General features: G+C 39.2%; 2 protein-coding genes across 8 annotated transcripts in view; one reads left to right on the top strand and one right to left on the bottom strand.

Annotated features, from left to right (window-relative positions):
- Positions 1-21,899, bottom strand: part of ENOX2 (ecto-NOX disulfide-thiol exchanger 2) — a 284,835-nt gene extending 262,936 nt beyond the window's left edge. For 2 of the 6 annotated variants that reach the window (XM_029240315.1, XM_029240314.1), the window contains exon 1: positions 6,584-6,666. In XM_029240315.1, coding sequence (XP_029096148.1) covers positions 6,584-6,605 — 22 coding nt within the window. In that variant the 5' untranslated portion in view covers positions 6,606-6,666. Of the gene's footprint in view, positions 1-5,447; positions 5,563-6,583; positions 6,667-20,350; positions 20,411-21,736 lie in introns of those variants that run through there. The other 4 variants (XM_029240321.1, XM_029240318.1, XM_029240322.1 and 1 more) reach the window with 4 other exon arrangements.
- Positions 21,900-22,224: 325 nt separating this feature from the next.
- ARHGAP36 (Rho GTPase activating protein 36) overlaps positions 22,225-27,151 on the top strand; it is a 165,557-nt gene continuing 160,630 nt past the window's right edge. Inside the window, exons 1-2 of one of the 2 annotated variants that reach the window (XM_029241427.1) lie at positions 22,225-22,263; positions 23,117-23,238. In XM_029241427.1, the coding sequence (XP_029097260.1) occupies positions 23,203-23,238 (36 nt within the window). In that variant the 5' untranslated portion in view covers positions 22,225-22,263; positions 23,117-23,202. The remainder of the gene's footprint in view (positions 22,264-23,116; positions 23,239-27,151) is intronic. The other variant, XM_029241429.1, reaches the window with a different exon arrangement.

A 27,151-nucleotide genomic window follows, 5' to 3' on the forward strand; every position in this document is an offset into this window, starting at 1 on the left:
TGGTCTCCTGTCCATTGAAAACAGAAAGCAGAGCTAAAGAAAGTGAAGAATGTGAAAGGAGAGAAGGGAATTTCAGGATGTGCTAAAATTTTTTGCAACCAAAAAGAGTACAAAGACCTGGGATCTAGGCAACAGAGGGCAGGTCAAGCAGGCATAATTATTTATCATATAGTTTCCACAGATGGCAATAGTCAAGTACATTATTTTACCTATGTGTTTTTTCTTAATACTATAGATTTTGACACTGGGTTCTTTTTAGAAAGCCACCAAGTATAACTAATACACATAATGAACTCCACACAATAATAAAACAGAGTGCCTAGATTTATGTCTCTTTATGTAGAGACTGCAATCCATTTCTGATTCAATTCCTCCAAAGTAGTAATGCAATTTAAATAATGAAATCATCCTGAAAGGGGTACACTACTGGTTCAAGGAAGATTTTTCAGAGAAAGAAATGGAAGCTGAAAAGTAATGAGTAATGAGTGGCTAAGGGGCTGATCAATCCAAAAGAGAATAGTTAAAGGGTCTAAGAGAGCTAAAATGCATAAAAATGTCTATGACCTAAACATTGGAGCTAGAAGCTCTTTCTTCTGATTAACTCTACTTTCTTATCCCTAGCTCAGAAATCAAGGCTTAACAATTAACTCTCAAGAGCAAGCCAATATGATTAGAAAAATAATACAAAAATATTTAAACTGTTCAAAAGAGAAATGCAATGTCCTATGTGTCAAAGGAAACAATGTTCCTGTTTGATTCCCCATCCATACAATGATCATTGTAGCCATCTAGACCCCTAAGAGAATTATTACTCCTAGACAGCCAAGATTTTTGGAGCTGCACTTCCAGCACTGCATCCAATACCCACATGTAACTATTTAAATTTCAATTTAATTACATTTATATAAAACAAAAAATATTCAGCTCCTCAGTTGCAGTAGCCACACTTCAGTGCTCAACAGACACATGTGGCTAGAGGTTACTGTGTTGGACAATAAACATAGAGATTATTTCATCATCACAGAAAGTTCTATTGGACAGCACTGGGCTAGACACCAGGAGGTCAAGACTTTGAGTTTAGACCAAATCATTCAAACCATTTTTAATGATAATTTTTCCACAATGTAATTAATATTTGTATCTACAGAGAATATAAATTAGGATTGAACATCATACTTTTGACTTTGGACAATGGTTCTTGAAAGTCAGTTGTACAGAAGAATCATCTGTGGAGTTTGCTAAATGCAGATAACTCATAGAGTGATTCAGTAGGTCTGGAATGAGGATCCAGGAATCTGCATACTAAACATGTGCCCTACGTAATGCTGACAAGGGTAGGTCCTAAACCACATTTTGAGAAACACTGTGATTATAAATCAAAAACTTCCAGTGATCAGTTTACACATTCTGATTCATTTTCTTGTACGGGTAAGTATTAATATGTGTACATAGGCAAGCCCTTGTCTCCTTACAAAAGTGCAAACTGTTCCACAAAGGCAAAGGAAGGAGATTTCAAGGTATAGTAGATCTGAGTAAGGATGAATACAGAGAGAAAAGTCAAGAAGACAGACGCACTAGAAACAAATCTTTTGAATAGAAATATTCCAGAATATCTATACAGGGCGGAAGCTGTATAGCCATTCAGCTTCTGGAACTCGAAGGCTCTGGGAACAGCTTTGAATCTTGAGCTAGCAGGAAAGGAGAAAAACTCTTTGGTAGTGTAGTTTCTGAAGATCTGAATATTGCATGTAAATGCTAAGTATGTACAAGATGCTAGCCTATGTGCTAAGAGATTAGTAAAATAAGGTTTTTAACTTCAAGGAGCTCAATCTAGTGCAGGAAGAGAAACCAAAAATAAGTATAATATAGTAGCAGGTGTCATTTCAGCTGAACCTTAAATGGTGAGTTGCTCTGGAGTTATTGGAGAGGTAGAAGAATGACAATTAAAATACAGAGAACAACATGAAGAAAAGCACAAGAGCTTGAAAATTTGGAGCATACCTGGTGACCTACAAGTGGGCTAGAGTGGCTAGTGAATAGGGTTTAGAGAAGTTTGTGTAGTGGGAGATAGGGGTACAGATGCATTCTGGGTACCTGGAACAAGACCATGGATGGCACTGAATGCCTGTTTGGGAAAAAAGTATCCTTTAGAAGGTGTTTGAGGAGAGTAGTGATATGAGATCTGCATTTAGGAAGAACACTAACAGCTAGGCATAAAATGGAGTGGGGAGAGAGTAGATACTGGGAAGATGTGCTATGATTTGGCCATCTGGCTGCATGGAAGAAAAACTGCAGTCTGGTTGCAGAGAGAGAGAAGCAACAGAATATGAAAGAGATTTTTTTAAGCTGAAAATCTGAAAAAAGAGCATGAGTAGTGGCAGTGTTTAGAAGCTGTTGGGAATGCAATGATCCATCATGACTCTGGCAATAAAAAGTACCAGCAATGAGGGTCAGAAAGAAAGTAGAATTCTCAGCAGTCTGGTGAGCAGACAGCTCTACACCATCTATGTCTTCTGAAGATATGGACAATGGGGTATCTTCTATGGGTGGCACACAAGTGGGCAAACAGCTTCTTCAGTGAAGTGCCCTCAAAGACATACAACATACTGCATAGTAATTAAGGGCTTACGCCCTGGAGACAGTCTTCCTGGAATAGAATCTTGATTCTGCTACTTAGTAATTGTGTGATCTGTAGGCAGGTTACTTATTGATAAATTCTGTCCTGTTTTTTCTACCCTTAAAATGAAAATAATATCACCTACCTCACAGGAATGCTGTGAAGGTTGATGAGTTCATACATAAAAGGTATTTGTAACATGGCCTAGCACATAGTAAGCGCTCAATAAATGTTAGCTATTATTATCATGTGTATGTATGAGTGAAAGACACACACTTAATTGTGCTAAGTTCAATGTTCAATAACCCTTGAAGGTATAAGTGCTATATCTAAGGAATGGTGATCAGTATAGTTTAGCAGCCCAAGGGACATCTGCAGTACACTGTCCTGCATAGGCAGCATGCCTTAATATTACTCAAAATGAGTATCTTAAGTCCATTTTGAAAAAAGACAGATATGAGTAAGTTTTCCAGCTTGTAAATATTCTTAGTGATTCCCCTTAAGTAAGCTAGTGCAAGTCGGCTCCAACATACCACTGGCTGGTGTAAACTAACCCTTATACTCACATCCATAAGACCTGAATTTCACTTCCCTAAAACACACTCAAAGGTATACTGAACGGAAAAACAGCCGGAACCTAGAAATCTACTCCTTTTCTAATTTCTCTTGGCCTCAAACAGCAGGGGGAAAAATGATTATTTTGCAGATGAAAGACTTTCTTTCACCAATCAAAAAATATCAATTCCTTTAAAAACCATAATAAGCTCTTTTTCGTTTATATTTAAAGTGCTCGCTTCCAGAAAGAGGAATGGAGTGAGGGGTGTTAGCCAGAGCTTCTGACTGCACAGGAAATTTGCCACCTGAAACCAAGTTTAACATGGAGCTTCCAATCACATGCCTAGTTTTCCCTCTAACCCTGACCCATTCCCTCAAGTTCCCTCCTGCATTTTTTTAAGTGTCGAATTCCATTTAAGTTAAATAATGATAAAAGAGCTTTATATCATCCTCCTTTCCTTTTTGCTAGGAGGGGAAAAATATAAGAATAGCTTTACTTTAAAATATGTTAAAATACAAAGATATCTTAAATAAGGATAAATTCTAAGTTACATGGTATCTGAGACAATATTTCTATTACCATCTTTCTAAAAGTCTCATAAACAGGTCATAACAATACTTGCCCTATGTCCGACTCATGTTCTTGATAGCATTCTCAAATATTCATTGTCAAATGCTAAAGAAGAGTTGTCTATGGTGTGAGCATCCAGTCATTTCCCCAGTAAATGGCATAGTCTCTAATAAATTCAGATCTAAGAATGACTGCTTCAAGAATGTTTCCTGAAGAGGTTTTAAAGAATGTTTTACCAGAGAACTAGCATGAGCTACTCAAGCACCTGGGTTCATCTTTCTCCTTTAAAGGAATGAATTTAAAATTGAGAAAACATTTGAGAATTTTAAAAGATGAGAAAGTTCATCTATTTTAGATAGATAGATAGAAACAGAAAAGTGTGAAACTGAGTTAGCTGTATATTTTTTCTGTTGATCTGGATAAAATACTCAAATTTTAAAACATAGCCCTTCATATTTGGCTAGTATATTTTAAAGTATACACATAACTTTTACCAAAACCATCGTATATGTTGAGCAGAATATTAAAAACGAACTAGCTTGTTTTAGAAGGAAAATATTCCACACTAACCTTTTCAATCGGACATTTTACTTCCCAATAACTTTACAAGGCTCTACCTTCATTCATATTGATGTATAAATTAATCAAAACACTAATGTTTCTCCACATAATCTATAAACTTAATCTGGAAAGCACTCACATATTAAAATAAATGTTATGTTAAAAATAGCTCAGAAAAAATCTCTACAGTTCTATCAACACATTTTTTTTTTTTTTTAGTAAATGACTGAACTTAGTCTTCTTGACTAGTAGCTTAAGTCAAATTTACCCTGGATCCATCAACTGAGAGGCAGCCTGGTATAAGGGTGAGAAAAAGCACAGATTCTTGAATCAGATCAATTAACCTATGAGTTTGGGCTCTGCCTCTTGTTAGATACGAGACCTCAGGCCAGTTACTCATTCTCTAAGTCTCAGTTTTCTTACCTCTGAAATGGAGATCATAACGCCACTGATTTCACACAGGGTGGTTATGAGAAAAAATTGATCAAGTATATGTTAAACCATTGTGTAAATGTTTTACATCATATCCACTATGAGTCAATTACCAACAACTATACTGTAATTTTAAGTTGTTTTTTAATAGAGTAAAACCACGATGGAATTAAGCATATATTTACTATTAGGATACAAATACAAGTCAGTCATAAAAGCCACCTAGTTAGCTTTGACATTATTCATTAGGTCACCCTGGAATTGAGAGATGGCAAGGAGATAATGTCACTATTTTTTTTAACATAAACACTTTTATTAGCATAGAGAAGTTCTTTCCAGATATAGTAATTCCAGTTGCATAACATTTTCCGCATTTTTCACTGCCAGAAATTTAAACCAGTAACACAGGCCCATGAGAAACCTCTACTTATTGAATAAAGCAATATTTTCCATGAAAGTATATCTATTTAGTTTTACAGTGGAGAAAACGAGATATTCTCTGGTTTTAATCCAAAGAGAAAAACCTCAACAACTTTGCATATTAAAAATGTACAGAGATGGCTCTTCTGGAGTCAAGCATGAATTAGAGTATAGAGAAAACATCCAACAAGCACAACTCTCCAACACTTAGTGAAACAAACCAACCGCTACCCAAAGAAGAAACTGAAGCTATAAATTCAAATAAATGGGCTGCAGGGAGACTACACAAACCTGCTGTTGCTTTAATTGCAGACAATTCAATTCAGCAGCTGTTGGTCCAGGCACTAAGGTTCACTGTATGCTCTTCAGCGTAACCTTGAAATATTCTCACTCACTCACTTCTCCACATCATCTGCATGCTGTCCAATTAATGAGGAGCGAAATCAACTGTCAAACCACGTATCAAAACAGAACATGATCTTTTAGCTCTTAAGCACAGGAGCACAATATTTTAAGGACAATAAAACAAGAATGGAGGTGTAAGTCCTTGACAATAAATGATATTAAAACTTATCAAAACATGTGGTTGTAGAAACTAAGCTTCTGTTCTGTTCAGCAAGAAAGTGAAACTTTTTTAAGGTTTTTTTTATTTGGAAGGATCCTTTCTATCAAACTGCTGTATAAGAAGCCTTTCAAACAACATTCACCAATACCTGATCAGTCTCCAAGTTCTTCATTATTATGGACCAATATTGTTTCTGAAAGCTTAAGAGAATACTTAAGGAACACTTCTGGTCCAACGATATTTTACAATACAGACGGTTTGGAGCTGGCATGTTTAGCCTTGCTGTTTTCAGCACTTTTTTTCTACCCGGAGAACAAACAACAACAATAATATGTAATGTTCATCAATATGAGTTAAATAATGAAATAAAAATAAATTTACCAAACAAATGTGTTCTGGAATGCTTCCTATTTGAAATTTACTTACTCTTAACTGTATATCTCAAATCTAGACAACCAATTAACAAACACAGGAGTTAATAAACTCAAGAGGAACACAACATACTAAGTGTTTTAAAAATTGCTTTTTTCCTTCCAAAGCACTGTCTTCTGTGCGAACACTCTAGGCTATATCACATACTACCAGTTGCAGACATAAGACTTGAGAAATTCAAAACAAGAATACAGCAGAGAAGCATGCACAATTAAGGGATCGGGACTACCAATTTAACAGAGAACCCAGATTTTACATAGCAATCTGCCACAAACATTATAGCTAGGGGCAGGCATATTTTATGCAGCTATTTTGTTTAGCTCATTAGAACCTTATTTGTCCTTCAGTACAGTTGAACTGGAGGCAAAATAAGAGAGGAATGCACTTTGAAACAAAAGGAAAATTTCAGATAAAATAAAACATACTATACCTGAATATTGTACTAGGAACATCGTGACACTCTTCAGGGAACTGTTTCACGTTGTATCCTACCGTGAGTTATTCTCCCCTAACCTCTTCTCTCCACAAAAAGAAAAGCCAAAGCACCCCAAACCCCCACTACACACTACCCCTAACCCACCCCCGCACTGAGGAAAAAAAACCCAAAAAACAGATACAATTCAGCTCAGCTCCGATGATGCTTCTGTTTAGCTCAGCTCCAGCCGACAACTGAGCTCTAGCAACGGAGCATAGGGAGGTGGATTCTGATGCCAGGAGCACTTCCATCCACTTCACTTACACAAAAGCAGGCAGTGGAAAATCCAGGAGCCTTGAAGACAAGGGCTGGAACTGGCTTTTATGAATTGCTATTACTGCATGTGTCACCATCCATCTCCAATGACGGACACTTACAGGCTGAATTGGGAGTGGAGGGGGTGGGGTGGAGGAGGTTGGAGAGCAGGTGGAGAAGCAATTAGCAGTATGTTCATCGGAGAATTCGTTTGGGATTTCATACATCAGTGCCTAAAGAAACAACATGCAGTTGACAAATCAGAACTTTACGATTTGCATGCCTTAGAAGAAATCTTAGCTCACAGCCCCGAACAAAATAATGCTTGCCCACTCGTATAGTGCATGGAAAGTCACCCCTTTGCTTTCTTTTTCCTCCAGCTACCCTTGTTCCTGAGAAATCAACATTCAGAATGAATATTTGCTAATTTTCCCTAAAGAATTGTATTTAAAAGTCTGGAAGCAAAGGAAGTATAAAGAAATTAAATTATATTGAACATGACATCTCTTAACAAAAAGGCAAGAAGCTAATTATTTTAAGCCAACTTTTCATCCCTAGTCCCATTCCCCAGGTGCAGCTTTCATACCTATAATCAATGGATCACACAACTTTTGTGCATATATTTAACACTGAAAAACAATCTATGTATACCTAAAAATAGTTCCATTAAAGTCAAGGTGAGAAGCTAGGTGACCTTTAAGAAGGCACTTTACCTGTAAGTGCTTTAGTTTTACTCATCTGCTAAACTGAAGCACACTTTTTTAGACTTCAAAATGAATCATGAGTAGGAACAAAAAGGAGATAGTCTCTTAGGAAGGAAACATGACACAATTGGAGGAGTACTGGGGCTGGGTATCAGGAAACCTGAGTTCAGGTTCCAGTTCTACAACTTTCTATCTGTGTTACCCTGGACAAGTCACTTAACTTCTTGGAGCATAAGTTCCCTTATTTTATAAATTGTACATAATTGTACCCATTCTGACTGCGTCATAGGGTTGCTGTGAAGAGCTAATGAGATAATAGATATAAAAACACTTTGGTAAATTGTAAAGAGCAATAAAATTGTATGGGATTATTATTATTATACCCTGAGACAAATCTTGCCTAAATGACTGAAATGAGGCACCTGTATCATATAAGAAAAATAAGAAAGGACCAATATAATTTCATGAAACATTATCCAATTCTTCCAATTTTAAAATTAGAAGGAAGTACTGTTTCCTCTTAAAATTCCACAGGAGGAAAATCTTTTGAAAAGAAAAAAAATTAAATCTGATATACAATACATCAAAAGTTTATTAAAGAGACAAAAGTCCTGTAACTCCTTCTTTCCTTTCCAAAAAGTCAGTCAATTTTTCTGTAAGGTCTAGTATTATGTCCCATCTGGAATGCAAGCTACTAGACAATGAGCATCTCCTTTTGTTAAATCTTTCTATTAACCTGGTACATCCTCACTGCCCAGTGTGTAGAAAAAGTTTCAGGTTGATTATCTAAATCTAAATCCACAAGGTAAAAATCCAAAGTCATGCTTTATGAGGCTCCAAGCTGCCTTGATACTATATATACAGTGCCCAGCTGGTTTCAGCTGGGACACAGTTTTAGCACATGAAGTCCTGGGGTGGCCACACCTGGGGCACTAAATGATCCAGACAATGTTTGGGGACCTTTGGTTCAGCCAAATCCCACATGTCCTGATTTTCATCTGTATGGTGGTTTCCCAAGTATGTGTCTGTCCACATGGGCCAAATCTGAAGCAGCCAAAAGAAAGGTGGGAGCTGTAGCAGAAATATCAGATATCAGCTCCCCTTGGCCCCCTCCAATGCCATCCGTGTCCTCAAACAAGTGCCCAGACCACTTCCTGTGAGAAGAAAGAAAACTTTTTTTCTAATTGTCCCCTTGAATGTCATTGCCAATACTGAAAATTCCAGTAAAATATGTATCCAAAATCTATATTAAATCAATGGGTAAAATGGATAATATGAATCACAAAGAGTTAGGTGAGGTAGCTAATAGCAAGTAAGCCATTAAAGGGGGAAGAGGAGGAAAGGGTGGGGAAAGGAGTAGAGGAGAAGAGAGGGGAGGGAAGGAGAGTGAAAGAATCTGAAGTGAGAGCTTCTTTTTTTTTTTCTAAGCAGAAAAACACTTGCTGGAATCATCCAAAACCTCACCTCCTAGAAAGTGCTTGCCTTTTGAGGTACTGGGAATGGCCCATTTACTACCACAGCTGCAATCCTAGCCTTCCAACTGCTTAGGTAAACAGTCAAGAGCTTGAAAAAGCACTGATAGACCTAGCACCAGAACTCACTTTCCTTTGGCATGTGGAAAGCCAGGCAGGTGGGACACAGTTCTCTAGGGGCCTCATCACTGCAACCCTCCACCACAGCCTTACCGGTGGCATGGCTGGCCACTAATAAAGGTGTCAGCCCAATTTCAGGTTTGGCAAAGGAAACTGGCCTGAGACTTCTAAAAACACACTGGTAAGAAAGGAACAAAGGCTGTATTTCAGAATCAGGCTGTTCTGCCTTTGGGCATTGCAACTGAACTCCTCCACACATTTAAGCTGAAATTCATATTCCCCAAGTTCCTCAGAAAGGCCATTCAAAGTAAAGGGAAAAGAACAGGAAAGACGATTTTTTGTTAGCTTCTTCCCCACCGTCAAAAGATGAGGATCATATCCAGAACATGACTGACAGCATGTACCAAAAGGCAATAAAGTGGAGTGGAAAGCATCAGTTTCAAGCCAGATTAGCAAGAATGGAAATTAAAGCATCAGAGAATCCTGATAAAAGCAAACACACAAACATATACACCAAAAACCACTGCAATGTTTCCATCATTTCAATCTCCAGAATGTAAGCACTAGTGGTTCCCTAATCCACCTGAACTTCTCAGCAGCTGTCACCAAGCCTGATGGATCTTTTCAAATGAATTCCTATTGTTAACCTCCTTGGATTCTGAGTATTTTTGTCAAAAACAAGAATCCCAGTGGAAGATTTCAAATAACCATGAACTTGAACCAAACCATGGACCTAAACTGAGAGAAACAACAATAATTTTCTAAACCCCAAACAAAACAGAATTGTTAATAGTTTGAAAGCAACAACTAGTGAATCAATTTGAACTGGACCAAAGCTTCATGTTTTCTGAATCAATCAAACTTGTACCAAACCCTGAGAGTCCAATCAGTTCAAAGAACACACATCAAGACTTGGTTTCACCTGACTGACAGCCCACAATGAACCACAGAATGGCAATAAGGAGTTGGGAAAACTGAATTCTCCTATTTTTTTCACTGTTTGACCTTGGTCAAGTCATTTATACTCTTTTAGACTCGGCTTGCTGACTTTGAAATGACTGGGCTGGGATTACCAATATTCCAGGTCTAATACTCTATGCCAATTGTGAAATTTAGAATAATGACAAAATAGAGGATGTCACAATTTGGCCCTAATCTTCAGAAGCAGAGAGATGTACCACCCCAATTCTCCTAAGGGTTCATGTTTCTAGCTTTTTTGAAATATGCTTCACATAAGAGTTGGGCAACTGTCTTTGGTCATTGGGCAAATGTGCCTTGGGAATAGTCAGGCTAATATTCCTTTTCAGAATGTTTCTCTTCAAAAAATGTTTCAGGAGCAGTTTGTTTTCCTCAAATGAAAGCTACAGGTGAGTGGTCTGGTCCCAAAAAGGAAGAAGGAAGAAAGTGATCTAAATTATGCTGAGCACCTATTGCATGCCAAACATAGCATGATACTTTATATTATTTTTTAAATTAGTCCTCACAACACAGCTATAGGGTAGGTATTATCATCCTAATTTTATAGGCAAGGAAACTGAGGCTTACTGATGTTAAGTGACATGCTTGCAGTCACCCTACTGGTAAGTGATAGATCTGGGATGTGAACTCAAGCAATTTGAATCCATTACTATACCAACATTCTAATGATTAAAGTCTGAATGACTGAATTCCTTCTTAATTCAGTGATTCAATTGCACTTGCTTAGTGAATAATCATCTGCTGAGTTAATACAGTGAAAGTAAATCTCCTTGCATTTATGCTAGATAGACGACTTTCTAAAAAATTTCATCCAACAATGTGGTTAAGACCACTGGGCTCTGGAGTCAGACAGACCTGAGTTTCTTGAATTCTGGCTTATGGACAAGGTACTTAACCATGCTGAGTCTCAAGTTTTCTTACCTGGCAAATGGAGAAAGAAGTAGTACTTACTCATTGGGTTGTTGGAAAGTGTTAATGATGTGATAGCAACTAGCACAGTGCTTGGCACAAAATAATTATTCAATAAATGCATGTTAGAGCTATACTTGTATTCATAAGCAACAGAGCAAGAAAGAAAAGGTTATAAAGAGAAAGGAAACTAGGATTCATTTAATTCAAGTGCTCTTTGGCCTGTAGCACAGATTTGGTTTGAAAGAGGTTTTCAGTGGCCCATCCATACCCTCTAAAACTAAGCTGCATCTTGCAGCAGATTAGCATATTCATGAAGCAACATGATTATACTAATTGGTGGTGCCTAAGTAGTAGCAAGGAGACTTGTCATGTGCTCTGCTGAGCAGCAATTGTCCCTAGCTTCCTGGAATCTATCCTTCTAAAGAGAGGGTTGGAAAGTGGAAGATAGAAGTACTGCTGGAAGTACCAGGTGGTCTAAGGCCCCCATCTTTCCCCCATTCTTCAAGTTCCAGCTTCTATTTCATTCACTCATGGCCCTCTTCGCATATGCTTCTCTCCTCCCTCAGTTTATTCTAGTTTTATTGTGATTCTCCCCCGGCTCTAGCTCTGTCTCTGCTCATCAGCATCAAATGGTATTTATGGAATGTGTGTCTGGCACTGCACTAGGTGAAGTGGAGGGACATCCAAAAGTTAATCAAAGAGACGTGTCCCATGACCAAACAGATCTAAGATCCACAGGTAGACCAGAGTTTTGGCAACACAGTAAATGCAAGTATAAATGGATTATTTGGTTGATTTCAGAGCACAAAATAGTTTGTTCATCTAGTTAATGATACACATACTGAAGAATTTAGAAAGAATTATACAGTTGTCGGCAACTTGATTTGAAATGCAGAAAAAGATGGATAGATGGATGGATAGGTGATAAAGCAAATAAAGTGTTAACTATAGACTCTAAATGATGGGTATATGGGTGTTCACTGTACAATTCTTTCAACTTTTCTGTATATTTAATTTTTTTCATCATAAAAGGTCGAGGGAAAAAGGAGAGGGGTAGGTAAGGGGTACAGCTTTTTCAACTTCAAATGTTTCAGAACAAAATAACCATATTTATATGGAGAAGCATAAATCAAATAGGGCAAAATGTTAAAAATTGGTGAATCTGAGTGAATGGTATATGAGAGTCCTTATATGATTCTTTTAACTTTTCTATATTTACAATTATTTCAAAATAAAAATTTAAAAGTTAGTTTATTGAAAACTGACCCCTTTCACCTAGTGTCTCAGTTGCCATTTTTAGTAGAGAGGATATTAGGTCCATAGTAGTAGAGAAATTGGAAAGAATGGGGTGGGGGACAATAATCAACCCGTACATATACTTGGGTGCCTACTGTATGCAAGACACTGTGCTAGGCACTGTGGCAGATTCAAAGAGGTTAAAAACACAGTCACTGCCCTGAGAGGGCTCACAGTGTAGATGAGGGAATGCCAAAGCAGTGTCTGAAAGGGTAACTGGCTGGCCAGATAAGTTCTGTAAGACAGAAGTATGAAGATTGGAAAGGTAGGTTGGAGCCAGACTGCAGAAAGTATTGAATGCCAGGCTAAAGAGTTTGGACTTCATCCTATGGATAATGGGAAGCCATTTATAGTATCTGAGTCAGAGAAAGAATATGCTCCAAAACCGACTGGCTACTTAGAACAATTTGGGCACAGTTACCTTCAACATGCATTTGTTTTATATTCATGTACTTCTGGCCCTTGTATCTATTTCCCTTGTCTGGATGTGGCCATTAGGGGGTTCCAACATTCTGGACGCTGACCATTTTTTAAACAGCCATCTCTTCAGCCTCTGTCCCTTTCCCTCCCTCAGTCCCCAAGGGAGCTGACCATCACTCACCTCAGCCCCACTGACTCAGTAAGCAATAAATAAGCCTCATACAGTTTTTCAAACTAGCAGCTATGCTTTGAAACTCTGATTTCCTTCATGATAATCAAACCCCAATTACTACTGGGATCACTGATTTGAGTTGGAAAAAATGAATATTCAGCTAACCAACACGTGAAGGAGTGCAGGAAGCTATGTCCTGTGTGTAGAAGGAAACAATTATTCAAAGTGATCTTTGTATGTTGAACAAAAACTTAGTGGAGATGGCATTCCTGAATAGCGGCAAGTGATTAGGGAAGGCCTCTCAGACTGCCAAATCAAAAGGTGGACTTTCTCTGTCTCCAGTTTTTTCCCCATAAAGACCATCCTCCAATCCAATCATGTTACTCCCGGTTTAAACCCTGTGCTGGCTCATCCCCGTCTATAGGATAAAGGCCAAGCTCCTTAACAAGCAGACTTCCTTCCACAAGACACCTTTCCAGATCCTTATCCTGTCCCCTCTTCTATACTCCCAGTGGTTCATACACAGTATCTCACCTTTTTCTGAACTATCCATTTTTTCGCATGTGTTCGTGTTCCCTCTTTCTGGAATTCTTTCCCACACCTCTTTGTCCACCGAGATTCCAGGCAATGCCCACTCATCCTTTGTGATTCAGCAGAGTTAGACTCTGGTCTGTAAGTAGCCCACCCCTAGCAATAATTTCCTCCATCATGTTCCCAGGGCACCTTATAACATAGCTCTTTCTCTGAGCACCTTTGCCATTGTAATATAATTATTGGTTTGGGTGTCTATCTTCCCAACTTGACTGTGAGCTCCTTAAGGGCAGGCAGGGACTACTTCTAATTCATCACTGTATTCCTAGCACTTGGCATAAGGTCTGGTCCTGTATATGTGCTTAAATGTGTATTGAATAAATGAGCTTGAATATCAAGTGCTCCTTGAATTCAAACTGAGCGTCTCTTGAAAGGTGAAAATTAGAATATTATGTGACCAAAGTAATCCTAATGAAGTGTGTCCGAGGACTTGATTGAAGAAGAAATGGTAGGAGGACATATTACGGGGCCTTACTGTGGGACAGTTTCTGCCCCAAGAAGCTCTTACTGGCAGTTGTTGCTGGCTAAAAAGAAGCACAGCTGGAGTGGATGAGAAGGGCCCTTACTGCGGATTTCCCCCAAGTTATAATTCACCTTTCACCACTGAAGCAATGTTGTTTATGTAACATGCTCTACAAGGTGTTTCAACTCTTCTGAATTACAGCCAGACTTGTATTTGTATTCTGCCTGCAGATATATTTGGACAAGCCTTGTTAATGAGTAGTCATGGAAAGCTCTCCAGTTCCTATTCTCACCTATCATTATTGTGCTTAAGGGACCACTGAAAAACTGAGAGCCAAAAAAGGGGGCAGGGAGGAGCTAATAAAAACCATCTTTTATTTTTCTCCTAGATTGCCAATATCTTTCACAGCACCTCTCATCCTACACTGTTTTATAACTATGTATCAGTAAAGGCAAAAAAGAACAATGAAGACTTTAGCAAAACTTTACACTTTGCAGGCAAGAAAAAGAGGAAGCAACACTTAGGCCTGGCATATAAATCTTTAGACATATGATCAGTCGCCACTTCTAGAAAGTAAACATTTCAGCTGTTTTAAACAAATAGCAAAAGCAATTAGCCCTCTCTGTAGACTAAACTGAGGTGTATGGTGAATTTTTTTTAAATCAGAGTCTGTTTTGATCTTCAAAAATGTCGAACTGGTAAACACTTTGCTTTTTTTGTACATATAAATCTAAAAGCCAAGCCTAGCTTGAGGAAGATTTAAGAGACATAAAATTTGTCTGGGGTGTCTGCCAAATCTCCGCAGCAGAGACAGAAACCCTGGAAAAGCTGACATAGTCATTAACTCTCACAACATCACCAGCAGGTTTGTGCAGGGCTGGATGTACAGAAAGTCACTGTTCCTTCCCTCAAACTGTTTGTAAACAGAGAAGTAGATTATTTGCTTATCAGGTATCTGGTAGCTCATTTTTGCCTATGTATCCTACTGGCAGGTATCCCAATTTTCAGTGGAGTAAATTTTCATTTATATGATGGACCTGCTTGTTGAAATCTTCTTTCTTTCATTTGCTCTTTCACACTCATTCTTGTATGCACGCTAGATATCTCTGTCTGTCTGTCTGTCTGTCTGGAATGCATAAAAAAGGGGTATTTATAAGTATCTAGTGCAGTGCCTAGCAGAGTGCTTTGCACATAGTAAGCCCACAATAATTCATCAGATGAACTGAAACTCTACCTGTAATTTCTATGTTCAACTTATTTGATCATGGAACAGAACTATGCATTCTTTTTCCTGGCGTATTTAACAGTGAGAATTCCTTACAAGGTGATATAATTTTATTCTGACAATTCATGCTTAGGACTCCTATCCTTTGAAGAGCATCCATTTTTGCACAATGGGTATTATCTGTAAGGAAAATGAAGGAAAGACCACACAGCAGGATCCTGAATGACAATATGAACATCGATACGTTTTTGTAGAGAAAATCAGATATCTCATATTCACCTGATTGTACGTCATCATGGTAATCCACTACATATGTCTAAGATCACTTAACAATGCAAGAATACAGTGCATGCATAGGCTGCATTCTGTAAATAGGATTAACAGTTGAATTCAACCAAGGTCTTCCCTGGGGACAGATTGCTGGAAAATACATCTACGTGACATTTAAAAGAATAAATTAACCAATGACACTGGCTCCCATGAGACACATTGTTTCTTGTACATTCAATTCTATCACAGTTTTCCGTAGGTCTCTGCTGACATCCCCATCCCCAAAGACACAGAATTTCAAAACAGAAAGAAAAACAGAGAAATTGGCGCTTTTCTGTCTCTCCTGCATGAAGTGTTATATACACAAAGGAAAGATGTCTGTATATTAACACAATGTGAACTGTGACGTGGTAAGGTCATGTCGGTCTGGACTGTTTTTGTTATGCTGTGGTCACATATAACTTGCCCAAGGGAATGAACAAAGTCTGTATGCACACTGACAAAAACTGGCAGGGGGCCTCAGGAAAATGAAAGCTGTATTATAGCAGGGGAGTTTGATTTTTTCTTTAAAAAAATGTTCTTTATTATGATTACTTTTCTTCCCATTTTTATTTAATTAATTTTCCTCATCTGTAAAATAGGGATAACTATTGTATGTATTTAACATTTTTACTCTGAGGATGAAATGAAACCCTGGTGGGTTGCCTGGCACACAACAGTTAACCTATACAATCCACACCGATATTTGGTTAGCATTAGCTAAACACCTATTATGTGCCAGGCACTGGCCTAAGACTCCAAGAAAAAAGTAAATTGTGGGAGGAAAAAGTGACAATGGAAAGAAAAGCAGAGAGCTGATTTTCAAAGGTTTTATAAAGCAGCCTAAGAAATTTGGATTTTATCTTGAGGACAATAGGCTGCCTTTGAACTATTTTATGTAGAGCTGGATAGCTTTAGACTTGTGATTTAGAAACATCATTCATTCTGTCAGCATTGGTGGAGAAAGGATTGGAAGGGAGGCAGGCTGGAGGCAGTAGTAATCCCGGGTACAAGTCATATGTGTGTTGCGGGGTAGAAGGGGGCAGTGTGCCCCAAACTAAGGCGATGGCAATAGGGGTGGACATGGGGAAAGCATTTTTAAATAACTTTTTAAAAATGTACAAAAATGTCATTATAGAGGATTAGCAAAAAATATGGAAAAGGCTAAATAAAAAGAGAACTCGTATGTAATCCTTCTATTTATAGGAAAATTCTATTAACATTTTTTTGTGTGTTTACCATTATGGGACTTTTCCTATGTATGTGCACACAGATGAGGGGGGCTGTGCATGTGTGATATCTGTGTATGTGTGTATGCAGACTGAGATCTGTCAACTTTATAACCTGAATTTTCTCTTAATATATCACAAACAACTTTCCACATCATTAAATATTCTTTGGTAATATCAATTTATATGGTTACTTAGTAATCCATACATGTACCATAAATGATTTAATTCAAACCTCTAGTATTAGACATTTATCAATAAAATGTTATTTTTTCCTTTTTCTTTCCTTTTTTCTTTTTTCTTTTGCTATTATAAACAGATTCTGGGCTAGACATCCTGAGAGCTAAATTTTTAGAAACTTCACATTTATTTTCTCAGCATAGAGCCCTAGAAGTTGAAGTGGAAGGTTGAAAGCTATGTTCGATTTTAAGATTTTTGATACATATTGACAAATTCTTTCCAGAAGGGTTGTATCAAATTACAGTCCCACTAGCAGTGTCTATAAATAGGAAGAGACCCATTTCAGAGTGATTTCAAGGATGGTGTCAACTGGATTTGGTGGGTGGAGAGGAGCAATGGATCCTTGGCAGAATATAGGGGCAGAAGCAATGTGAACTCTGTCAAGAGGAGCAAAGCAATGGGCAGGCCTAAGGAACAGGAGGCTGGGTGGATAAATGATGAGGAAAAAAAAAGAAATGCAACCACAGGAGAGTGGGAGAAAATGAAAAAAAAAAAAAAGAAAGAAAATTCTAGTGAAGTTATACACTCAGGTCACTTTAATTTACTGCTTTATTCTGCAAAAGTAGCAAATGTAGCAAACAGCTAATCTTTTTTTAGTGTTTGGCACTCTGTGGTACCAAGGTCCAGAGTTACATTCATGTGAATATGTTGATCCATTCTTTTCATCCAGTCACCATTTATTAGGTGTCTACCATGTACCAAGTACTATTCTGGATGCTTTGGGTATGGAGATGAGACCTGGTCCCTGCTCTCAAGGAGCTCACAGTCTAGGGGAGAGGCAGACACATCCACAGACCAACACACTGTGGTCGGTCTAGCCTGTGGTACAGGCTAGAACAGAGGTAAGTACAGGGTCCTGTGGGAGCCAGGAGCCTACTATTGCTTCCTGTGTGCATATGCATGTGTGTGTGTGGTAGAAGGAGGGGGAGGTGTAGCAAAGGCTTCACAGAGGTGTTGATATTTGAGCTGAGTCTTGAAGGAGTTTCTCAGATGGCTAAGGATCACAGATCATACTCATACTCCTTGAATATTTGTGCCACTGCTCTCAAGGACACTCAGTAAGGCAGTGAGGATGCTCGTGTGTAATCTAAACCCATTCGTGACAACAGCCTCCACTGTTACCTTAATGGATATATGTACATAGCCTGATTTAGGCAATAATATGCTCATTTTAGCATATAAAGGATAACAGGCACGTGGCATATAGGCTTTTAAAATAGTTCAGATGACACTAATAAAATAATAATAATATTCAAGTCTACCAAGTCCAAAGACACAGACATAGAGAATGGACTTGAGGACACGGGGAGGGGGAAGGGTAAGCTGGGACGAAGTGAGAGAGTGGCATGGACATATATACACTACCAAATGTAAAATAGACAGCTAGTGGGAAGCAGCCCCATAGCACAGGGAGATCAGCTCGGTACTTTGTGTCCACCTAAAGGGGTGGGATAGGGAAGGTGGGAGGGAGACGCAAGAGGGAGGAGATACGGGGATATATGTATACATATAGCTGATTCACTTTGTTATAAAGCAGAAACTAACACACCATTGTAAAGCAATTATACTCCAATAAAGATGTTAAAAAAAACAGTCTACCAAGTCCTACAAATTCTACCCCCTAAATGTCTCTCGACTCTGTTCCCTCCTCTCATATGTTGCTCCCTCAGGTCCTCACCAACTCTCTCTGGAGCAGAGTACCAGCCTCCTAACTGGTATCATCCCCTTCCAATGCATCCTAAAGTGAAAATCTGATCATGGCACTCCTCATCTAAAACATTTTAATGGTTTTTTTGTTGCCAACAACCAGTATTTTCCAAATTTCAGTCATTTGAGTATTACTTGCTGATTTTCCCATATTCACACACCATGTGTACTATTATTTACTTAATATTCCTATTTAAATCAACTTAAAACTGGTTACTTTGTATGTTCAGTAAACCTTTTCCTAAGTAACCTTAGATTTGATGATGTAATTCAGTTTTATTTTTATAAGCTACATTAGAATATATAATTTATAAAATTTTAAATGTTTGTGGGAATAAAGCATAACTACTATGGTAGATGCCCTATACATTTTGAGAAACACTGGCCTATGTGAGCACATCCAAACTTCTTATCATTGTGTTCAAAGTTCTTCACAAATCAGCCCTAACCTCTTCTACAATTATGCCTTCATTTCCCCAAACAATCTGCACCCCAACCATGCTGAATTCCTCAACATTGAATGGACACGCCTTGCTCTTGTAAAAATCCCATGTCTTTCACAGTCTGCTCCCTCTATCTTAAATGCCTCCCCTCCACTCTTCTCTGCCTGGCAAACTCATTATCCTTCAAGACCTATCTGTCATGTCACCTCCTTACAGAAGCTTTCTTCCTGACTCTCCCTTACATTTAGTCACTCCTTCCTTCATCCTCCCATAGCACTTTGAACCTGTCTCTGTTATACTACATACTACATTATCTCAGCCTGATGGGCATCTATCTCCCCAACTAGACCTAGAGAAAGCTCACACCTCGTGCTCTGTTGCATCCCCAACACTTCACGTGGGGCAAAGGTCATGAAGGAGACCAAGTGCCCCAGAAGGTCACTTAAAGTCTAAGATAAAATAAAACCTAAAGTACTGTCAAGGTCCAAATAGCTTAGAGGCATGACATGTTTTTATAAAGAGAATCATCTAATTCAAAGATAGTAATACTGACTACAGTTTTGGCAGACACAATTTGCTACGGCTGCAGTAACAGTGAAGCTAATTTGCTTTTGGCAGCTACTTTACAGCAGACACATACTGACATAGAAACTAAAAGCGAATCATTTGTGTTTTTGCCAAGATGGTCAAATATATCTCACAATAATCTCTCCTTACCACAAATGGAAAGTTAAGAACAAAAGTGAACAGCAGGACCAGCAAACCACGGTGGACAGAGCATGGGCTCTGGAGTCAGAAATCTGTACACCCAAATCCCACCTCAACTCTCCTTACAATCTATGTGACTTTAGGTAGGTTGTTTAACTTCTTGACGTTTTAGTTCCCTCTTCTAGAAAAACGGGAAGACTAGTACCTGCTTCATAAGACTCTTAAGATAATGTGACAAAGTGCTTATGATAGCGCCAAAACATTTATGGGCTCAATAAATAGCAATCATTATTGTTGCCCAATGAAATGACCACAATTCAGGTAATAGGATGCACAAGGACAGCAAATGCATTTCTTAAGAAAATCAATTTATATCACTAGGCTTTAAAAGTAACAACTATAGAGTGTAGCTAAGAATAGCCAAAAACAAAACAGTCTATAAGACAAAGCTCTTCTTGGGTTTAAATTAAACTCACACCTGGAACATACCACCACACTTCTTTGTGTTCTCCAAGAATTGATCTCAAATCAGGTTCCCCTAGGATGAAAAAACAAAAATCACCCAATCTTAATTTTTTGTTCTTAATTTTATGATACAAAATAAAATCCAAACTATGTGGATGCTTTAAAGTGTCCTATTACTATGATCCCAAGCTTTTCAACACTATTTCTTCCCCAATCTATCCCTGCTGACACGTTTTACTCCAGTCAGGGAAGCCCACCTGTTATACAAGTGCTCCCTCTTCTATCTACCCATCTCCAATTCCAACCCCAGTATGAAGAAGCAGTTTCTCCCTCCTCTTTGCCCATTTCAAGTCCACTTTACTCTTTCGAAACCCAAATTAAAATTCATCTCCTTCCCAAAGCCGACCAGGATTGATCTGGAAGGTAGGTGAGAGTTTCAAGCCTTCAGCACTTCCAGGGTTAGGCTTGACTTTCCATAGATCAACCCCCCCAACCTCATCGGTATCCCCTTCCACTAACTCCTAAGCACTTTTCGCACGCGTTTGTAATAATAAAATAATACAGTCTCGTTTTGCGCAGTCTACTTTATTCCGTAGTTGGTGTGCCCCTTAAATATTTGTCAACATCAATCTTGCTGGAAAGCCCTAGAGCGCTCGGTTTTTACAATAGGTCTAACTTGCCTTTTATTTTCATCAGAACACTGCAGTGAACCTTAAACACGTATTTCTCAAAAACGAGATTCCTTCCCTCTTCTGCTCCCCACCTCTTCTGGAAATTGAGGGGAAACCCTTTTCGCTCCAAAGACCTGGTCAGGGAAGGGGCAAGCGGCTGGAGGGGCCAATAAAGAGATGGCGACGATCCGGATCTCACCATCAAAGGGGCGGAAAGTGAAAAGTTGACAAAAAGTCACGCCCGGGGCGTGGCAAGGAATTCCCAAGGCCCCAGAGGAAAAGGGGTGTGTGTGCATTGGGAGGGGTGTGTGCCCAAACCTGAAGTGCAAATTTAAAGAAGAGAGGAAAAAGAGATCGCCCAACTCCTGCAAGCAGTAAGGAGAGTCCAGACGCCGCCCAGGGAAGACCCTGGTGGAGAACCCTAACTTCAGATGTCTGAGGAGGCACAAGGCCGGGGTGGCGGATACGGGATGCCGTTGTGGAGGAAAAAGACAGCGGGCAGATTTGAGGGAAAAGAGAAAAAAGGGCACGCTCCCGAGTCTCCAGGGAAACGGGCGCGGTGAGCTCAGAAGCCCACCCCGACTCGCGGGCCCAACACCCCCCCCCCCGGAGGCGGAGCTGGGCGGAGTCAGGGCTGAGGCCCGCGGCTCTGGAAGCACCCTCCTCCCTAGGCCCCCTCAGTCCCACAGTCCCCAGCCTCAGCCGCTCAGGCTTTCTGTCTCTCTGACCTCCAGCTCCCCGGCTACCGAAGCTCAACTCCTTATAGAACCGCGGAAAATCGGGCCGGGGCGGCAGCTTCCGAGTGGGCGATACCCTCGCGGCGCCCCATGCCGGGCGACAATCTTCTGAACTCCCCTCCTGGCGCTGCCGGCTTAGGCCCGGCGCCCAGGCCCAGGCTAGACTCTCACCCACCCCCACGGCCGCAGCTGCGTCTCCTATTGGCTACTGGTCACCAAGGAAGCCGGAGGCCCGAGCCCTTAGCCTCATGGGAAATGTAGTTTGAAGTCTCTGGAGGTTGTTCTTCCTGGTGGGGGGAGGGAGGAGGGTGAAATCCAATATTGACATTGGCGGAGAGACTCAAGTGAAGACAGGGGATTGGGGGAGATGGAGTCAAGACACTTCTTTGTATATACCCACAATTCCTTCCCCACCAGCCCCCTCCCGCATTTCCTATTGTCCCCAGTTTCGGCTCGAGGAGGGTATTCTGGATGTTGTAGTTTGGAGTGTGCTGTCTTAGAGAATCTCCCTTCTTGGGGTATGGGGTTGTGCTTGTGGGGACAGATGAAGGTTCTAGATTGATTTTACTGTTGGTTAAGCTACTTGCATTTGGGGGGCAAACACTTTCTTTTTATTTATTTATTTATTTTTTTGCGGTACGCGGGCCTCTCACTGTTGTGGCCTCTCCCGTTGCGGAGCGCAGGCTCCGGACGCGCAGGCTCAGCGGCCATGGCTCACGGGCCCAGCCGCTCCGCGGCATGTGGATCTTCCCGGACCGGGGCACGAACCTGTGTCCCCTGCATCGGCAGGTGGACTCTCAACCACTGCGCCACCAGGGAAGCCCTGGGCGGCAAACACTTTATATCGTGATTTGAAATTCTCATTGAGTTTTGATTCAGTGGCTTTTAAAAAGTGTTATTTATGCTCTGATAAGCTTAGAATTTTGACTGGACCTTTAAAGTTGTCAGAGTGTGTTCTGTGTGAACCATGTGCATTAGAATCACTCTAAAGTTTCTGGAAAATGTATACTTTGTTTTTAATTGGGAATCATATTTTTTACTTTGAAATGGTGTCACAGTAGGCATAGAAATGTGATTGAAGCCAGCCAGAAGAAACCTGTTTAACCTATAATGAAGCCATGCTATGAAGAACAGTGGCCACGATCATTGGTGTAATATAGCAGTTTAGAACAGATATACAACTTGAATAATAAGAAATAACTGTATATTTCTTTAAGAAACTATCTTTTTAGTAAAACGTATGTTTAAAGATGTGGATAAAGGAATATGTGGGACACCAAAACACTTTGAAGTGATTAAAAAGTTGAAGAAAATGGTTGTTTATTAGGACTAATTTCACTCCTGACTGTTGACTTTTCTTTTCTTTATTAGAGATGAATCCTTATAGCTGAATGGATCGTTACAATTGGGTTACTACAATTTTACTCTTAAGGACAACTTTTTGACCTCCAAGTGGAATGAAGGGAAAGAAAGAGGAATTGCATTTTGCCAAGGTAATTGCCAAAATTTTAACAAGTGACATGAAGGAAGAAGATGATTTAATAGTTTCAATAATTTATTCAGCCAATTGCTTTGTGCAAGGCCCTGGACTAGTCACAATTGGTACAGAATTGGAAAATAGTCCTTCCTCTGAAGCAGCTCATAATCTAAGAAGGGAGATAGACTATACAATGTGCAAAGTGTTCTAAAAAGTTCTATACAGGGTTCTGTAGGACCACAGAAGAGGAAGAACTCATTCCACTTCTGGAGAAAGAAATGCTTGAATGATGAGCCTTGGAGAACCACTAAGATATTTGTCATCTTTGGGGCAGGGAGGTTAATCATATTCCATACAGAGAAATAAGAATGTGAGAGAGTGCAGGAGACAAACAAAAAAAAACCTTCCATACTGCAGGAACTAGATGGGGCAGGAATAGGGGCTCATTCCAATGAGTTCAAAATATAACCTGAAAGCAGTAAAGAACCATCAAAGGATTTTAAGCAAGGAAATGATATGATCAGTTGGATTTGATGACAATTTGGGTATGAAAAGGGAGGGAAAGGAAGGCGTCCATTGTGACTCCCAAGTTCTGATGTGGAAGAGTGAATGGTAGTACCATTCATTGAGATAGGGAACCCAGAAAGAGTAGCAAGTTTTGTGAGGGATAGGAGGGATTCAGTTTGGGACATTTAAAAATTTGAGGAATCTGTGTAACATTTGTGTGGAGATGCCTCGTAGGCTGTAAGGAAATGTAGGTCTGAAGCACAGGAGAGAGGTCTGGGTTAGAACTAAACATTTGGGAGACATCAATAATAAATAGTAATTAAATAAGTAAATATGAACTAAATTTCATGTAGAGAGTGTTTAGAATAGTAAATTTTAGAAGGACAAAGATTCAGTATGGAACCCTAGAAAATAACCGTATTCAAGTAGTAGGTAGAGGAAAACATGCCTTCAAAGGAAGCTGAGAAGGAATGGCCTGATAGGTGAAGCAACAGAAAACAAAGTAGAATCACTGGAATATTGTGCAGAGAGGTCAAATAAGAGGACAGAAGAATAACAAGGGGAACTACTCATTCATCCATTCAACAAATATTTGTTGAGTACTTACAACATTCCAGGCACAATTTTAGATGTTGGGAATAGAGGAGTGGGGAAAAAAAACACAAAGCCCAGACCCTATCTCTTTCCTTTGGAGCTTATATTCTAATGGGGGAAACTATCAATAAATAATTAATAATTAAAATACATAGCAGTGGAATTCCCTGGCAGTCCAGTAGTTAGGACCCTGCGCTTCTGTGCTTTTGCTGCTGGGACCCCAGGTTCGATCCCTGGTTGGGGAACTAAGATCCCACAAGCCGTGCAGTGTGACCAAAAGAAAAAAAAAGAAAGAAAATACATAGCAGTGACACTTAATATTTCTACAAGGCTTATTGGAATGTGTGTGTATGTGTATTTACACATACAAAGGTGAGACGCTTGATGTATTGTTGGTAGAAAGTATGCTTGAAAATACATCCAGGAAAAAATGCTTGAGTATAAGATGAATTTGTGAAATAGAGACCCAGGGTAAATCAGTCTGGCTGTATTTATAGATCAATTGGTAGGCCAAGGTTAAAGCTGAAGAGCCAGTGTACAGCTGAAGTCATGGGCAGAGTTCAGGTTTATAATGTGGAAAGTGTTTGGCTTCAGTCTTCGACTTAGATGAAGGCTTAGTCAATCTGTTGCTATCTTTACAAGTCAGTGTGGATCCATGGTTAGAGGACCATGGAACCAAGTTTAGGGCCAGCCTGTTATCAGTGTTAGGCCCCAGTGTTATAGCCATGGTTCTCTCTGTGACAAAGATCAGAGCATATTTCTGACCAGTGTGAAAGCTCATTCTGAGGCTGCCTTTAGTCCAGTGTAGCCTGAGTTATACTCATTGTGAAGTCAGTGTACAAGATTTGGGTTCAAATTTTAGCCAGTATTAGGATTTAGTTTATATAAGAGAGGATGTGTTCTAAGATCAGTGTTGGGGCTCAGTCTGTGGACCACCCTTAGACCACATCCAGGGTTAGGGCTCAGCTTAAGGTTTGACTTTAGTTTTTGGTCAGTGTTGGAATCACTTTCATTTCTAGGTTTGGGAATCAGTAAAGGCCAGTATCATAGCTCAGTCGGGGCTTACAGTTCATGCTGATTGTGTTGCCTGGGGAAAGGCTAAATAAGAATTTGAACAGGATTTATGTTCAGTCTTTCATCAGGTAAAGTTTCAATTATTGTTCATGGTTAGAGTTTATTTTTGGTCCAGTGTTAGGCCTCAGGCTGTGGCCATTGTTAATGCACAGTGTCTAAATTTAATATTCAGTTTGTTGCCATGTTAGGATATTACCTATCATGTGCCCTAGTTTCGTCTCAGACCAAAGTTAGCATTTCATCTATGGACAATGTTAGAGTATAGTTTGTGGCCAGGATTTTAACGATGAATATGAACAGAATTTGGGATGCATATTTGCCCAAAGTACTTCCAAGCTGTGGTTTCTGACTTTAGCCAGTGTCAGGGTTCTGTCTTTGCCCATATTGGAATGGTCTATGGAGCTAAGTCACAGTGGCCAGTGTTGTACCTCATTCTGCAGCCAGAGCCTGGTTCAGTCAGCGACCTGTATTAACATTTCATCTTGGCCTGTGTCAGAGTTGATTCTGCTGGTAGCTGTCCTATTTTGACTTTGTGTACAGTTTCTGTTCAGTGAGTGCTGGTGTTGGTGCTATCTGATTAAGCTTTTGATTTTCTATTAACATTCTGGTTTATATAATTCCAGTATTGTTCCATACACAATACACTTATTTTTGTTTATTTAGACACTTGAAAGAAGCTTATCATTATTAGTAGCTGGATTGTGTGTTAGGAGATTAATTTGTCAAACATTCTTAGATAAGTTCTTTAATAATGATATTAATTTTATTGAGCTCCTGCTGTGGCAAGTTCTGTTGATTGGTTAACCCAAAACCTTTAAAGTACCCCTTTTCCTTACCTTCCTCAAAATATAGACTCTAAAAGCTAATACACACACACAAAAGAAACTAACACTACTTTTCTCAGGTGCTTTTTCATCAATGAGGCACAAAAAGAAATATGCTTTGACTTATGGAAAAATTTATTTTCCTGATTAAAGGGACAAAAATCATGGCCAATGTTCCTTCTATTTCTTTTGAAAAAGCTTTATTTATGCATAATTGATATACAAAAAAATTCCACATATTTAATATATACATTTTGGTGAGTTTGGACATATGCATATACCCGTGACACTATCACCATAATCAAGGCACTGAACATATACATCACCTCCAAAAATTTCCTTCTGTTCTTTTGTGGATTTTCTGTGTGTGTGTGTGTGTGTGTGTGTGTGTGTGTGTGTGTGGTAAGAACATTTAACATGAAATCTATCCTCTTAACATATTTTAAAGTGCACAATACTGTATTTTTAACGATAGGCACTATGTTGTAAGTCTAGAACTTATTCATCTTGTAAAACTAAAACTTTATACTCACTGAGCAATAACTCCCCATTTCCTCCTCTTCCCAGCCCCTGGCAACCACCATTCTTTTCTCTGCTTGTATGAGTTTGACTATTTTAGTTACCTCGTATAAGTGGAATTATGAATATTTGTCCACCTGTGTTTGGCTTTTTCACTTAGCATAATGTCTTCTATGTTTATCTATGTTGTCACAAATGGTAGGATTTCCTTCTTTTTAAGGTTGAATAATAGTTTATGTATATAAATATATCGTATCACATATATATATATATATATATATATGTCAATGATATGCCTATTTTTAATTTTTGGTGGAACCTCCATACATTTTTCCGTAGTGACTGCACCATTCTCTATTTCCACCAACAGTGTATAAGAGCTCCAATTTCTCTACATCCTCACTGACACTT

This window comes from Monodon monoceros, unplaced genomic scaffold (assembly GCF_005190385.1).
Source record: "Monodon monoceros isolate NGI ecotype Baffin Bay Population unplaced genomic scaffold, NGI_Narwhal_1 Super_Scaffold_22, whole genome shotgun sequence".
NCBI classification, from domain to species: domain Eukaryota; kingdom Metazoa; phylum Chordata; class Mammalia; order Artiodactyla; family Monodontidae; genus Monodon; species Monodon monoceros.